This window comes from Silurus aristotelis (assembly GCF_946808225.1).
Source record: "Silurus aristotelis genome assembly, chromosome: 6".
NCBI classification, from domain to species: Eukaryota; Metazoa; Chordata; class Actinopteri; order Siluriformes; family Siluridae; genus Silurus; species Silurus aristotelis.
In genome coordinates, this window is record NC_139579.1 from 5,698,537 (window position 1) to 5,715,391 (window position 16,855).

Genomic DNA, 16,855 nt, shown 5'->3' on the forward strand with positions numbered 1-16,855 from the left:
CTAACTGGAATCCATTGTGAACCAATTTGTTCTCCAAATTCTTATGACTTTTTATGGCAATAGATATTACAATTTTCTTTTACATTAACATTAAATACATTTATCTCATCTTCTCACCATCTCCCACCAGTTGCAGCAAAGCAAGGTCTAGAGGTCGCTTCCAGCGTGAGTTCTTGTGCAGAGCGATGCCATATCCTGTAGTGGCAAACACCTTTCCTGAACCAATGGTCATCACTTTACAACCCTCATCTTTCCGTGCCATGTAGTTTAACACAGCCGCGTCGTAGATAAAAGCATCCAGTTTGCTGTAAGTGTAAAGAAGTAGAAAGTGCCATAGAATGAGGGAGAAGAAAATGATTAATTGTTAAGGAGCGAGAGAGTGAGAGAGCGAGAGAGAGAGAGAGAGAGAGAGAGAGAAAGAGAGAGCGAGAGAGAGAGCAAGAGAGAATTAGTGAGGATCACAATATTTAATATAAATAAAAAAATTAAAAAAGTCACTAAAAACCGATTGTTGAAAATGGACCTATATACGAGGGGCGTCAAATTGGGACCTTTGAGTTTAATAATTAAAAGAACACATTTCAAATAGTGGAAACTGCATTTAATTATTTATTAACTAATTCCAAGAAAAATTTGTTATAGAAATATTTGTCATCCCACTTCGTCTTCAGGGGAATATATATATATATATATATATACAGTACAGACCAAAAGTTTGGACACACCTTCTCATTCAAAGAGTTTTCTTTATTCTCATGACTATAAAAATTGTAGCGTCACACTGAAGGCATCAAAACTATGAATTAACACATGTGGAATTATATATGGAATTATATACATAACAAAAAAGTGTGAAACAACTGAAAATATGTCATATTGTAGGTTCTTCAAAGTAGCCACCTTTTGCTTAGATTACTGCTTTGCACACTCTTGGCATTCTCTTGATGCCTACTTTAAAGAACCTAAAATATGACATATTTTCAGTTCACTTTTTTGTTATGTATATAATTCCACATGTGTTAATTCATAGTTTTGATGCCTTCAGTGTGACTCTACAACTTTCATAGTCATGAAAATAAAGAAAACTCTTTGAATGAGAAGGTGTGTCCAAACGTTTGGTCTGTACTGTATATATATAATATATATAAACTTTTGGTCTGTACTGTATATATATATAATCAATACGGCATATTTATATTAAAAGTAGCTATTTCCTGAAATGAGATTCCTTACATAACTTATGTTAACTGAAAAATGTGCACTGTTGAAATACCAATGTAACTACTACAGAAGAATGATCCTTCATCCTTGTTTGAAACGGCATTTCAAACAAAAAAAAAGAATCGTTTTTGGGAACTTGTGTTTTAGAAAAAAGTAGTAATTTCAGTGCAATTATGGTGCTTCCAGTGGCTTCACACAAAGGGTGTGCTTTCACACCCACTCGGAGATAGACAGAATTCGACAGCCGACAAAATAATTAATGCCTATGCTGTGATCCACGTTGTAACCCACATCTGCCTTTCATGCTACATTAACGGAAATCTAAATTTTCCAGTACACCATTAGTCAGCTTGATGGTTTCGGGAGCTGTGCTATAAGACAATTGATATCGTCTTTTTTTTTTTTTGTGGTCTGCAACACATTAACACAGCTTTTGCATCTATATCCTATAAATCTGCTCAATTTATACAGTATTACTTAAGGCTCCACAGAATTAACTACTATGAACAAATCCTGTAGCTCAGTATGAAAGTCAATGCTTATATTATGAAGAGTTTATTAGCTCCAGTTCTTTGTCAAGAGATATCATCTGCTCACCCAGTCTTGAGGTTGTCTATGGCCTCCTCAACTCCTCTCTGGTTGTTGCGCACCATAAACTGATGCATGTTAGGGTAGTTGCTGCGAATATTCTCTTCCGTGCTGCCATTTGGGACTGTGCCAAAGCGAAGAGGAGGGTACTGCTCGGTGGGTTGCTGGAACTACAGGCAAAAAAAAAGTGGGAAAATCTGAACAGATAAAAGGTTTTAATTTCCCACAATACAACAGGATAGTCCAACTGTGTATTTAATTTGTTATTTAAACTACTGTTTTGATTCAATTATATTTCCATTTATCAATAGAATTGATAAATAGATGCAGGATGCGGGGGAATGAAATTCAGCTGGAGAAATGGAATACACATGTTTAAAATGTATGGGAATTCCGCGGCGGTATCAAAAAGTTTCAAGACTAGTTTTGTAACATGCCAACAGATGGCAGCACAAGGCTGCACGCATAGTCACAGGGAGCACCGACCTTCATAAGTCAGGGTGCCAAAAGACATCGTCCTGTGTACATTGGGAGCTGTGCTTGTCACCGAATTTCTTGCCGGAAACAACATGATCTTACTTCCGCACACACCCTACTTGCCTACTTCACCTTCTTCCCGACGATAAAGATTCAGCTCAAAGGTGAAAGTGTCGTTTTGACACCATTCCAGAGCTGGAAGGAACACTGTATTGCTGTACAAGGGGACTATTTTGACAGTGACAGTGTGTAAACATAGACAAAATCAGTTTTAAAAACCTTTTGATACCACTTCGTACACTTCAGCCTTACTTAGAAAGTAATATGCAAGGGATCTTAGATGAGACTCTATCTAGGAGATGGAGCAATGCATGTTCTAGTTCTATGGAATACTGGACCAGTGTTTTACTCATGCAATGCTTTCCATCAATGCTTTGAGATGTGGAGTATTCCAGACCAGTCCACATGTGTTTTGTGAATTTAGAGATGGCCTATGATGGTGTGCCTTGACATTGTGAAAGGCACTAAAAGTGTATGCACCACTACTGTGATTATATATTTGTATGAACATTTGTCTTCATTCCGGTATGTGGTTTTTTAGAACCAGAAAGAAAAGGCACAGTCAGTGTTCGAAAAGTGTCCAGTATATTTCCAGGTGAGGTTGCTCTCTTGGCATCAACTGATGTTAGACGTCCAATATGAATGTTTTGCTGCTGTGAGTCAAGCAGCCAGGATGAAAACCAACAGCTCTATTTTTAAGGCCATGATTCTTTCCAGGAAGACAGTAGAATGTTCTCTATAGGTGATGGGATAGACCTTGTCCTAGAGAAAGATTTAAAATATCCAGGGAACATTTTTGCTGGAGTGTGAGAACTGCGGGTAGTGAAGAAGAATAAGGCCAAAATTACTGTTGCCAGGGTTCTGGGTATAATTTCTGTCTTAGAGTAAGAAGACTGGCAGATCTAGAAAGGCTTGGAGTAAAGGGTCTTCTCCTATGAAATAGTACAATACGGTTAAGGCGGTTTTGGGTAAGGATGCCCTGCTAAAGGAACATTCAAATGAATGATGATATAGAGTCAGACCCAGGACCTGCTGGAGAGATTATATTGAATGGTTGGGTTGGAAGACAATATGTTGGAGATGACAGAATCTATGGCCGGTCTGGGATGACCTTCTCAGACTGTTGCCACAACAACCCCCACCAGGAAAGGAATGGAATAAAAAATGCACAAATATTAAAGTCAAAGTCAAAGTCATTTTTATTTTTCATGTGCACAGTAGGCTGGAGGTTATTGTCAATTAACATGCTTGTGGTGAGACCTAAAAAATCTATTTAAAAGACACATGTATAGCAAAAAAAAAAAAAAAGAATCATAAAATATATATATATTTTATTATTATTATTATTATTATTATTTATTTTTTTTTTTTTTAAGAAAACTAGGTATTTAATTAAATAAAGGCAAATAGCACAAATTATATATACTATTGGATTGTGCTTAGGGACAATATTTACTAAGAGAGCCGCAAAGAATAACTGAGAATGTACAGTATAGTTAAAAGTGCAGCAGAGGATAATTTATTATGTGCCGTCAGAAACAGAGCAACTGAGAATAAAGTGGTAAATGTCCCATAAAACTAAAGTTAGTAATGTGTTTGCCACCTTACATTCACTCAGCTGCCTTTAATACTCTCTGCAGGGCTTTACGATTGGTAGCAGTGCATCTGCCAAAACTCAGTAGACTCTCAGTAGTACCGTGGCAGAAGTTTGTGAGGATGTTATTGGGCAGGCGAAGCAAGTTTCACTGTGAATCTATTCACAACGGCACTATAAAAGTGTTAAGAAGCATGCGCTTCCTCTTTAACCTTCTAAAAATCACCAATTATCTCTTTAGCTTAATTTGCACTGAGACAGAGGTTTTTGTTACACCATCACTTTAATAGCATTCTGATCTCTTTTCTGTATGTTGAGGCTTAGGATAGTAGTGTTATTAATTCAGGATGACCTCTTCAAAAACTTCAGGATGACCATTGAGTGACACAGTTGTGCATGAAATTGGAGAACAATGGGTTAAGCATTCATCCTTGTGGGATGTCAATGTTCAGAGTTGCCATAGAGGACATGGAGTTGTCTTCACTTCCTGTGGTCTGCCAGTCAGTAAGAACAGTTTTCATTGACACAGGTGGCTGTCCAGGCCTGAAAGCATTGAGCTTGGAATTATCTTAGATTTCTTTCCACTGTGCATGGGGTTCCCTGGTGGTCTAGTGGTTAGGATGCGGCGCTCCCGCCGCTGCGGTCCGGTTGGGATCCCCGGTCAGGGAACCAACCCCAGCCGTTAGGGTTGCACATGCCTTAGTGCCGGTCCCAAGCCCGGATAAATAGGGAGGGTTGCGTTAAGAAGGGCATCCAGCGTAAAAACATGTGCCAAATCAAACATGCGGATGGTCCGCTGTGGCGACCCCTAACGGGAGAAGCCGAAAGAAAGTTTCTTTCTACTGTGCATATGATGGGTAAATCATACCCTGAAACACTTAATCTGACACTTTTTTCTCTGCTTGTCTTTGTATATATATTAAAATAAGTGTGCTATAATTCGTTTCAACAGAGTTTAGAATGATGGTATCTTAAGTCTTTAATCTAATGAACCAGTGTTGATTTATTGTCTGCTTAATAACATAATTTTAAATGTAAATATAAATATTATTTTTATATTATAATTTTTTTACAAATGCAAATAAAAATTAATACAACAAAAAAAATATAACAACTAAAATTTAGTTCTTGAACTAAATATAATCAAAATTATACATAATCGTACAATATAAATATATAAAATAAAAACACTATATGTATAATTGAATTACCTTTTTGTCACTGAGGCCAGACACTGTGTCTATGTACTCCTCTTGGATCATGAAGGCAGCCAGGTTGGCAGTGTAGCTTGCCAAAAAGATAACAGCGAAGAAAGCCCAAACCAGCACCATGATCTTACTTGTGGTTCCTCTCGGGTTTTCTACAGGAACTGAGTTATTAAAGACCAGAGCCCACAGCAGCCACACGGATTTTCCTATGGTAAACTTAGATCCTCCTGCCACTGAGAGAGAAATAACAAACATTAGGACAACTTAGAGATGACAGGAGGAAATGCAGGCAAAAGACTGTACAGTATGAACGCAGAATCAGACATGCTCTGCTGATTCAGATTATTATAAAAAATTACTGCATATTTTAGTCTGGTAATAACCAAAGTTATGCACTGCTGATTTCATTTCTAGATGTGCCGGAGGGAAAAAAAATCCTTTTTAATAATTTCACTTACTCTTTCCACTTTGTAGACTTCGGTTGTATCCAACAGGGCTGAAAAACTCAAAGATAAAAACGGTTACGGCCACCACAGACAGGCACATGACGAACATCATCACCCATACTGCAGGACTGTAAGGCTCTGATTGTAAACAAAAAGGAAAGTATACAGGTGGGGTTGGGGAGGTGTTGGGGGTAACAAATAAAACAACAAGGGTGGGGAGCCAGAAAAAAATAAAATAATGATTCACATGAAAAAACATCATCACATAAAGGCAAGATACTCATTGTTCAAAAGATACAGATAAACATTTGACACAGAAATCAAAACTCAGGATTAATTGTGTAATACAGGCACCGAAGGCCTGCTAAATGGCACCAAGAGCTGCCAGAATGCCACCAGAAGCTGAAAGAATGCCATCAAGAGCTGACAGAGTGCTTAAGATGCTATAAATGCCATGGACCTGCACTGGAAGTTCATTCTTCCAGGAGGTGTAATGGTTGTCTAGAGAGCACTCTCTAATATGTCCAAAATCTCCTATAGGTATTTCATTGGGTTGAGGTCTAGCGACTGTGAAAGGCAGTAAAAAACTTTACATCATTTTCAGAATAACTTTGTTTAATTGATTTAATTTGCAGCCACCCTCACCAAGTAGATGCAAATCATGCCAGCAAACCATGTTGACACTGCATAACCTGTCCCAAGCACCCTTGGAGTGTAAAGGCTATGCCTATATACTGTAGTTCTCTTGATGGTATGGTACCCAATGCTATGGCCAATTCATTTTGACAAAAGAGTTTGCCAAAAATTACTTTTCCTATGTATGGAAATAGTAAATTATTTGTCCTTTCATATCGTAGCACCACCAAACTTCTGCTCCTGTGCCCCTGAGAAGACCCTTAACAATGAATATGATTAGCCATATAAACAAGATAATTGTAAGTCACTCTGGAAAAAGGTGTCTGCCAAATGCAGATCAGTGTAAATGTAGACCAATGACTAGGCTTTTTTTTGCACCAGTGAACTCTCGAATGTGAGCTGTCACCTGAGCAAGGTGATCTTTTTTGTCAATCTAAATGTAGATGAGATTTTAGCCACTGTTCCTATTGAAACTCAAGCCAGTTGAGCAATCTTTGCGACTGAATCTCCTGCCATCCGTGCCCAAAGTGAACATCTTGATGCAGAATAAAGGTCAACTTGACCTGCTCAGCATTTTCTAAAGTGGAACAAAGCATGGTACCATGTTCACTGATTAATTGCATCATGTCTTACACCAGCCTGGAGTCATCTGCCCTCATTCATTTAGGTTTTTCTTTTGTCACCTTTATATTTATTAGATCACGAGTTTAGATATATGTACAGGAAACGACTTGTAAAAAATGTTCTCCCTCAAGCACATCATGCATTTAATCACGTGGTCTTTATTACTGTGTGGTGACTTTCTACTGTAGCCACACTAAAGGGAGAGATATAGGCACTATATGTGGACATCTGAAATATGTGGACACCTGACCATATGTGTCATTTCCACTCCTAACTACTGCTTTGGTGTTTTCTGAAAAGAAAATCTGAATTTCCAATTCAAGTCTCAACAAAGTGGTAACTGTATATTTGTATTTTCTGAGTTATTCTGAACCTATCACAGTTTAGATACACCACTTAGGCTCAATTTTGTGAGCATCTGACAACAAGATTAGTGTTTTTTGAGCATCCCATTTAGCATATAGTCCCCATTTGCTGTTATAATAATCTCCACTCTTCTGGGAAGATGTTACTCTAGATTTTGTAAGTGTGGTTATGGGCGAGGAGGCCTGGGGTGCTATCAGCATTGCAATGCATCCCAAAAGTTTTCAGTAGGGTTGAGGTCAGTGCTCTATAGCAGGACACTCAAGATCTTCCACTGCAATCAATGTAAACCATACCTTTATGGATCTGTTGTGTGTCTCCAACTTTGTGGTAATAGATTGGGGAAAAAACACACATGGCTATAAAAACAATATAATATATTTGTTGATGTTGTGTAGGTTCCTTTTTTCAGTAATGCCCCGTTTATCAAGATGGTTTACGTTCCCATGATAAACAAAAAAACGGAAACGGACTACCCCAAAAATGCTATTATTACCCTAACCCTAACCCTAACCCAGTACTATACTGTATTAACATCTTAATACATTCATATTATTTCAACATAAAACTCCAAGTTTTTTGGTCTTTTTTGAAAAATCAGCCAAACAAATTAATTATGTGGCAAACGCAATTCCACGATAAACCGGGGGGCACGAGATTCGAACCACAGTAAAGTGGAGCATTACTGTACTTAAAATTGTGGGCCCTAATAAGTTACTTTCAGTTGAATTCCCTGTAAAGATGACATGCCAGCCAAGTTTTGACTGTTTTGACATATTTTATAGAAGGTTATAATACAGAAAGTCGAGCTCATGAGAAATAGTGGCGTTTCGTAACCAAAGATAGGAAGTAATGAAGTTACTTTGTTACTGTACTTAAGTAGATTTTTCTGGTATTCTAAACCAGACTCGTTACTTTAGCTTTTATTTATTTGATGACATGATCAATATTTTTTTCTTCTCACTGTGTGCTGTTTCCAGTCCATCCACCTATTGCTTGTCCACCACTGGTGAATCTTTCCAGGTTATTTCCACGCACTACAGACGTAGGCTAGCAAACAAAGCTAATAACGAGCAAGGTCATCTCTGACCCTAACCTCAGCAAGGGCAGCCAACCATTTGTTTTTGGCTAGCACCTTTACAATGCCTGTCACAGGTGGCTGCTGACTAAGGAACCAAAAAAAAGATGAAGATGATGTATGTGCATGGGGATATTCATTAATAACTTCTGGTGCCATCATTCAATTCTGGCGACATAACAAGCATAAAATATGGATGGTGGTTCGTCCGTGCCTCAAACATCCACTTAATTTTGGAAATAATTGCCTAAATTTTAGGGGCTAGTGTGCTAGTGGGAGGTATTGGTATGTAGTGTAATGGGATGAAAACCTGAGCCACCCTGAGCTCACTTAGTGGATTATGCAGTGGAAAACGAGGGATTAGTGCCACATGAGAAGAATCTGTAAACTTTATGTTGTAAAGGAACTCTTCGGAGTGATCTCCATGCCCAATGTACTGAAAGATTCTCTGTCCATCCAGGGTATTTTTTGCACACTTCACAGATTTTAACGAATGATTAGAAATTATGTCAAATTGTACAAGCTCTTACCATCCTCAAATGGATAATGAAATGATTAGTGGAATGATTTCATCAAATGCTGTGCTATAGCTTGAAGAATGTCAGCCCTGGCTGTATAAATAGGAGAACTTGGCTGCACAAGTTTTCACTTTGAGATCAAAAGGGTTTCTTCCAGTCGAGGCATTGACAATTAGATTAGGTAACCAGATAGAGGCAATGCATTGCAGATAAGCCACCTAAATCTCCCAAAAAAATAATGAAAAATCCACATGGTTTTGGTCACAGCAAACCCCCCCCCCCCCCCCCCCGCCTCCCCCCGAAAGGTACCAGAGGTGAATCTAAAAAGTGAGACTAAATCTACTCATGTGTGGAAACCACCATTTCCTTTCGCAAAGATCAAAGTTGCAGGGGGAGACTTCCTATGTGTTTTCCCCTTAAGCTGGTCACAGTAATCTCATAGAGCATGACATTGAGTTTCCTCAAGGAGTGGTCGTGAGCACCTGCCAGTACTGATTGCCTGAACATAAAACAGGTGGTTTTGCAATAAACCCTAGGCTCTTTCTCCATATGTGGGTAATTGAGAAGTCCCACAATGACTGGTCAAGCTCCATTGTCTTTGTGCCAAAGGAGGAGTATACGGTCCAGTTTTGTGTGAAGAATCTCAGAATTTGATGCTTACACATTGATGAACTGATCAGTTAGACATTGCTCGTTTTAGTTTGACACTGGATTTGACTTGGGGTTATTGACATTTTATTTCTCCGATGTCTCATTAGAAAACAGCCTTTTTCACTCCACTTGGTTCACACCAATTTATCACTGTCTCTTTTAGTTTGTTTGGATTTCCAGTAATGTTTTCATGATTCATTGTCAGAGTCTTATTCCGCATTTCTGGATGACATTCAGTGGCGGTTTGTCTGTAGAAGGCCAAAAGGACAAAGCACCACCATTTATATTTACCATTCAATAAAATGTAAAAAATTATAGTCTTTATTCACAGCCCTACACATTTGAAACTCTGCTGAAACGCTAATGACCTCTTCCGATTATAAAAAAAAATTGGTTGTTTGGCAGATAAAAACCAATGTTCCATTATTGCTCACAATCTCAGGACTGAGCACATACTGTGAATTTCCATAGAGTTATTATTATACCTAGTTCAGTTTCAATTATACGATATATTGCAAACACAGGGAGATAAAGAGGAAGGTTATTGAGAGGTAATGTCTGTGTATCAAAAATATGTTTGGTGGGTATAAAAATTTCAACCAAAATACATCATATCATAAATATTTCCACCTTTATGCGATATAGCAACTTAGAAAATTCATGTGAAAAAGAAATAGATACATGTTAGGAAAAAATTTTAATCTTAAAGTAGTTCAGCTTTTTCTTCAAAGCAACAAACTAGGATGAAACCTACAATCTAAGCAGTGCAGATTAGAGTCCAACATGCTGCCTGTGACAGTCGGATTTAAGCTCAGAATTTTCCATCATTATCGTAGCATCTGAACCCTGAGCAAACAGACACAATAAACAGGATGGGAATATAGAGAATTTGGAAAAATTCTTAGGAAAATGAAATGGTTTGGATTGGGATGTTGGTCTACGCCAGTACAGACAATTGTGTATTTAGTTCTGTGGTTGAGAAGGTACTAAAACAAAACCCAAGATCACAATGACTCACCCAGGAAAGCAGATGGAGAGACGGTGCCGTTGCTCCGAGAGACCATAACGCTGATGCCAGTCTCCACAAAGGGAACCGAGAATTCAACAACTTCTGACCTCTCTTCATTGATGGTTAGTGAGCCGATTGCCATGTCTGCTCGTTTGGACACCACCTGGTAAATAATACAACCACCACAACCGTTATGAAAATCTAAGTCTTAGAAATGGAAGGAACATCTGCAACATATAAGTACACGTTGACTTGTTCTTGATTTTAAAAAAGTAGCAAAGAAAGCTTACAGCTTTCAACTGTTAATGTACCTAAATATAGTGATTTTGCAATCCGGCGGCATACCACAAAGCAAAGTGACCTTGGATAAAGGATTTAGACCATCCTATAGGAGTTATTTATTTAAACTTGGGGACCAGGTTTATTGCCAAAGACGGCTTCTTAGTCTAGAGATGCCTACAAAGCACTTCCACTTACAATAAAATCACCTCGCTGCATGACTCATCCTAACATGCCTTCCCAGCAGAACCACTTCTACGGATAATCTGGGAAACATTAAACTGCTAATCAAGCTGCTGGACTCTTCAGCAATGTCCTCACCACTTATCACCACCGAGGAGGTCTGCAAAAATTCACGAATCCAGACTCTGAAAGCACTCAGAGAATATCAGTGCAGAGAATATCATCTCTGCTTATCAAATGTTTAAGGACTTATGCTCCGGAAAAATGTTTCAGAGCAATGCTGAATGGCAAAACAGTAAAAATACGATTCTTTAAATAGGCAAGATATCTAATAAAAATAATGATGTTACTCCTGTGGCTCTGCGATGTGCATTAACTATTAATGTATAGATTTTTGCACTAAAAAGTGCAACTGTTTATTATTTGTGTTCTCCTTTTACTACTTTAAAACTAGCTGATGAAGTATTGTTGCACTGTTGTATATTATGTTATGTGACCCCAACCCCTGGGTCAATTGGTACCACAAATTGGCAGCACAAAAAGAATACATAACTTACATTATTTTCGTTTTATTTATTATCTGATTCTGAAAGATGTTTTATTTTGGAAAATAAAACATCTGGATATATACATTGCACATGCAAATATGCAAATATACATTGGAAAACTCCGCCACATCTGTCTATGACTCACTCTTGAAGCATGTGAAGATGTTTGCTTCGGTCACATGTCTTACCTCCATCCGCTACCTTCTTAAAGGGGCTAATACATTACACATAATACATTACCGCTAAATTGAAACCCCCAAGCTAGCAAAATGAACAAAAAAACAACACAGTGGATTCATGTTTATTATTATATTTAGTAAATACCAGTTTTCATGGCGGTCGTATCATTTTATTTTGTTGTATTTATCCGCCACTTCTTAAAGGCCGGTCCGTGGCGCAAAAAAGGTTGGAGACCACTGCCTTATTATATATATGAACAGATAGTAATATACTTTGGAAACCAGTGGTAGAGAGTAACAAAATTAATGTAATTTGTTAGTGTATTAAAGTAGTTTTTTTACATATCTGTACTTTAATGAAGTATTTTCATTCAGGGAGACTTTCACTTGAACTTCACTACATTTCAAAGTCAAATATATTACTTTTATCTCAATAACATTTTGCGAAATCAGTCGCTCCCTTTTATTTATGAGCAGATAAAAACTTGACTGGAAAATCAAGCAGCAAGCCACCAATCAGGGTTGAGCGTGAGCTCTGTTTTGAACTTGTTTTGATTGCTGTTTGGCGTATCTATTTAGCGAGAACATAACGTTCAGCATCAGTTCAACAGCAAGAAGGACATTTTGAGAGAAATATAGGATGGAAGAAACTCCTGACTCGCCACAACACCCATGGTCTTATTTGCTTTAAGACGTTGATTAGAAGTTATTGGGCTCATGATCATTTTAATATATATCAATCAGTGTTTGACTCATTAAAATCTTTTTATTAATAGACTGTTGTGTTAAGAGTAACACTCGAGTCTTTTCACATAAACTAAAGTGATTAAGCGAAATAATAGGAACATTACAGCCAAAACAAATCGTAGTACTCTGGATACTTAAGTAGATACATAAGTAGGGCACATACCTCTGTATTTTAACTCAAGTGAAAGTTTTGAGAGCTTTTTTCTAGAGCAATATTTAACAGAGTAAATCTCAAATTAAACACAAATACATTGTTTGTGTACTTTGTCCAACACTGGTAGACACATACTACTTCTACAAATTTTTGCAATAATAATCATTTTGATGAGAAAAAGAAAGAAGAGCAGTACAGAAGCATGAATCAGTGCTCAAGTTACTATCCGTGCAGAGTTTTTTATGCTCCGGAATACTTTGGAATAATCCAAGTTCAATCCTTCAACCTTGCAAATTAAAACAGCATTAGAATCAATTCATTAAATTTTGTACCATTATATTAAAAGTAATGCTTATGAACAAATGATATAAACAGCATGAAGAAAGATGAGTATATAAAGGCCTCTCACCTCCCCAACCATCCCGTTCCATTCTCCATTTATGTTCTTCCCATGCCTTCCATTAGTCACCAGGTAGAGATCATATGTGAAACCTACAATTTTGGCCAGTCGCTTGAGGATATCAATGCAGAAACCTTTGCAGCAATGCTTCATGGAATGTATGCCTTCCAACACCACGCTGTAATTGAAGAAAAAAAAAAAATACTGTGAGAGAAGCTTTGTTCAAAGTAGAGTCAAAAAAAAAAAAAAAAAGATATGACAGGAAGGAAGTTGTGAAACAAAGAGAATAATTCCAGCATAGAATCCAAAACCATGTTCAGCACAATAAACCTAAATTGCTGATATCATTGAAGGTACATCCTGAAGCTACATCTCATGCCTAAGCACTGTGGGTAGAAAAAGTGACTAATGAAGGCAGACTGAGAACAGGAAAGCAGGAGGCATCTTGCATACAAACATCAATATCAAAAAAGCGACAAGACTGCACGTATTTGTTTTTCGACATTACAAAAGAAATGAATCACTTCCATGCGCACAGGCTGCACGGCTAATGGCCTCTCATACATTGTCCGTTTTTCATATGAAACATTTTTTGGTTTTATATATACATACAAAAGTGTAGAAGGGATTTCCAAAGCCATATATTTCATAAACCCAAATGAATCAACATGAACTAATTAAATAATGAAAATGACATAAATATTTGTTTATTTCTGCATGATCTTCCTGAAATAGAAATTTGTAACAAATTTATTAAAATGTTGAAAATCTTATTTACAAGTGAAATATTTTAACTCACCACAAATAGCAAAGGAAATTCAATCTGATTCCAAACAAACATAATCAGATCATTAGTCAAACTGTATAATGTATCAAAAATCATAATAGCAGAGAAAATGAAAAACTCAGTGCTGTACTAAATGTTCTTACTGAAGAGTTTGTCTTCATCTTGAGTACAGGGAATACAGACTTTTCTGTAAGAACATTTATTTGATGCTTTCTTTGCTAGTTTGTGATGTAAAGCATGCCTAATGTTCATGATGTAGGTATATAACATATTTATGCACTACTTACACGCAATGAACTTAACTAGGGCTTAAACAGGACCAGCTTACTACACTAATACAAAATATTGATGCCTACAAAAATATTAATATGAAACTCTAACTTGGCAAAAGTATCGGCTGATGTTTCCAGACGTGTGGTTCACCAACAAACTGTTACCACACAGTTGGCAAGTGTATAGGACATGTTTGCAAGCTACAGCATGCAATTTTCCCTTCAAATGAACAAGGAAGATACGGTTTACATGGAGTGAAACTCTTCAATGGCCTGCTATAGGGCCCTGAAACCAAACCTATTGAACACCTTTGGGATTCACCCTTTTGTCTGAATGATCAAAAAATCCTCCAGAATCTGGAGAACATCTTTCCAGAAGAGTGGAGATTGTTGTAATAGCAAATGGGGACTAAATGGGGAATGAGATTTTTTTTTAAACGCATTTGAATCTTATGATCAGGTGTCCACAGATATTTGGATATATAGTTTAAGAATACTGTAGTACTCATTATGAGGTGAACACAATATCACACAATAAATACATACAATAAAAAAAAATACAAATATATAAAATAAAACATATATATATATATATATATATATATATATATATATATATATATATATATATATATATATATATATATATATATATATATATACAGTGAGGAAAATAAGTATTTGAACACCCTGCTATTTTGCAAGTTCTCCCACTTAGAAATCATGGAGGGGTCTAAAATTGTCATCGTAGGTGCATTTCCACTGTGAGAGACATAATCTAAAAAAAAAAATCCAGAAATCACAATGTATGATTTTTAAACTATTTATTTGTATGATACAGCTGCAAATAAGTATTTGAACACCTGAGAAAGTCAATGTTAATATTTGGTACAGTAGCCTTTGTTTGCAATTACAGAGGTCAAACGTTTCCTGTAGTTTTTCACCAGGTTTGCACACACTGCAGGAGGGATTTTGGCCCACTCCTCCACACAGATTTTCTCTAGATCAGTCAGGTTTCTGGCCTGTTGCTGAGAAACACAGAGTTTGAGCTTCCTCCAAAGATTCTCTATTGGGTTTAGGTCTGGAGACTGGCTAGGCCACGCCAGAACCTTGATATGCTTCTTACAGAGCCACTCCTTGGTTATCCTGGCTGTGTGCTTTGGGTCATTGTCATGTTGGAAGACCCATCTTCAATGCTCTAACTGAGGGAAGGAGGTTGTTCCCCAAAATCTTGCAATACATGGCCCCGGTCATCTTTTCCTCAATACAGTGCAGTTGCCCTGTCCCATGTGCAGAAAAACACCCCCAAAGCATGATGCTTCCACCCCCATGCTTTACAGTAGGGATGGTGTTCTTGGGATGGTACTCATCATTCTTCTTCCTCCAAACACGTTTAGTGGAATTATGACCCAAAAGTTCTATTTTGGTCTCATCTGACCACATGACTTCCTCCCATGACTCCCCTGGATCATCCAAATGGTCATTGGCAAACTTAAGACGTGCCTGGACATGTGCTGGTTTAAGCAGGGGAACCTTTCGTGCCATGCATGATTTCAAACCATGACGTCTTAGTGTATTACCAACAGTAACCTTGGAAACGGTGGTCCCAGCTCTTTTCAGGTCATTGACCAGCTCCTCCCGTGTAGTTCTGGGCTGTTTTCTCACCTTACTTAGGATCATTGAGACCCCACGAGGTGAGATCTTGCATGGAGCCCCAGTCCGAGGGAGATTGACAGTCATGTTTAGCTTCTTCTATTTCCTAATGATTGCTCCAACAGTGGACCTTTTTTCACCAAGCTGCTTGGCAATTTCCCCGTAGCCCTTTCCAGCCTTGTGGCGGTGTACAATTTTGTCTCTAGTGTCTTTGGACAGCTCTTTGGTCTTGGCCATGTTAGTCGTTGGATTCTTACTGATTGTATGGGGTGGACAGGTTTCTTTATGCAGCTAACGACCTCAAACAGGTGCATCTAATTTGGGGTTAATAAATGTAGTGGAGGTGGACATTTTAAAGGCAGACTAACAGGTCTTTGAGGGTCAGAATTCTAGCTGATAGACAGGTGTTTAAATACTTATTTGCAGCTGTATCATACAAATAAATAGTTTAAAAATCACATATTGTGATTTCTGGATTTTTTCTTTTAGATTATGTTTCTCACAGTGGACATGCACCTACGATGACAATTTCAGACCCCTCCATGATTTCTAAGTGGGAGAACTTGCAAAATAGCAGGGTGTTCAAATACTTATTTTCCTCACTGTATATATATATATATATATATATATATATATATATATATATATATATATATATGATTCAGCTTCCATCTGTTCATGTTGCTTTTCCAGCATGTGAAATGTATTTATTTCTGCCCTCTGCACAAACATCACAGCAGTGAAAAGAAATCACTGTCACTTTACAGCTCCAGGGTCATCAGCAGACTCAGGGGACTCATTCTTTATAATTACCTCCTTTTTTAAATTGTATTAATTATTTTTTTTCAAAGCCTACTGATTCTTACAGAGAACAATCTAGCTAATAATAAATACTACCAAGTTAGATTTATAATATAATTCTGTCCAAGTAAAAAATAAAATGACAGCCTAAACTACAAGCAGAAAATGCGCCAGCGCAGGCCACCTTGACAATTCATTCTTAAATAATTCACATTTTAACATGTTATTAGGATTATGTGTTCATCGATACATGATTTGTTCATTTAGGATCAATTCAGTGTAATGTGATTTCCGTAAGTGTCTTTGTTCTCTTGTGACGCACGTGTCTGTTCCTCAGGTCATGATGTTTTTGTCCTTGCTTGTGTTTCTCTCCTAGCTT

At 37.4% G+C, this 16,855-nt stretch overlaps 1 protein-coding gene across 2 annotated transcripts in view; it reads right to left on the reverse strand.

Moving 5' to 3' along the window:
• The window catches only part of grin2da (glutamate receptor, ionotropic, N-methyl D-aspartate 2D, a), a 67,972-nt gene that overhangs the window by 6,905 nt on the left and 44,212 nt on the right, over positions 1-16,855 (reverse strand). For both annotated transcript variants that reach the window (XM_083544234.1, XM_083544233.1), the window contains exons 7-12: positions 12,973-13,141; positions 10,483-10,636; positions 5,607-5,732; positions 5,152-5,381; positions 1,819-1,979; positions 118-305 (exon numbers count right to left, since the gene is read on the reverse strand). In XM_083544234.1, coding sequence (XP_083400360.1) covers positions 118-305; positions 1,819-1,979; positions 5,152-5,381; positions 5,607-5,732; positions 10,483-10,636; positions 12,973-13,141 — 1,028 coding nt within the window. The remainder of the gene's footprint in view (positions 1-117; positions 306-1,818; positions 1,980-5,151; positions 5,382-5,606; positions 5,733-10,482; positions 10,637-12,972; positions 13,142-16,855) is intronic.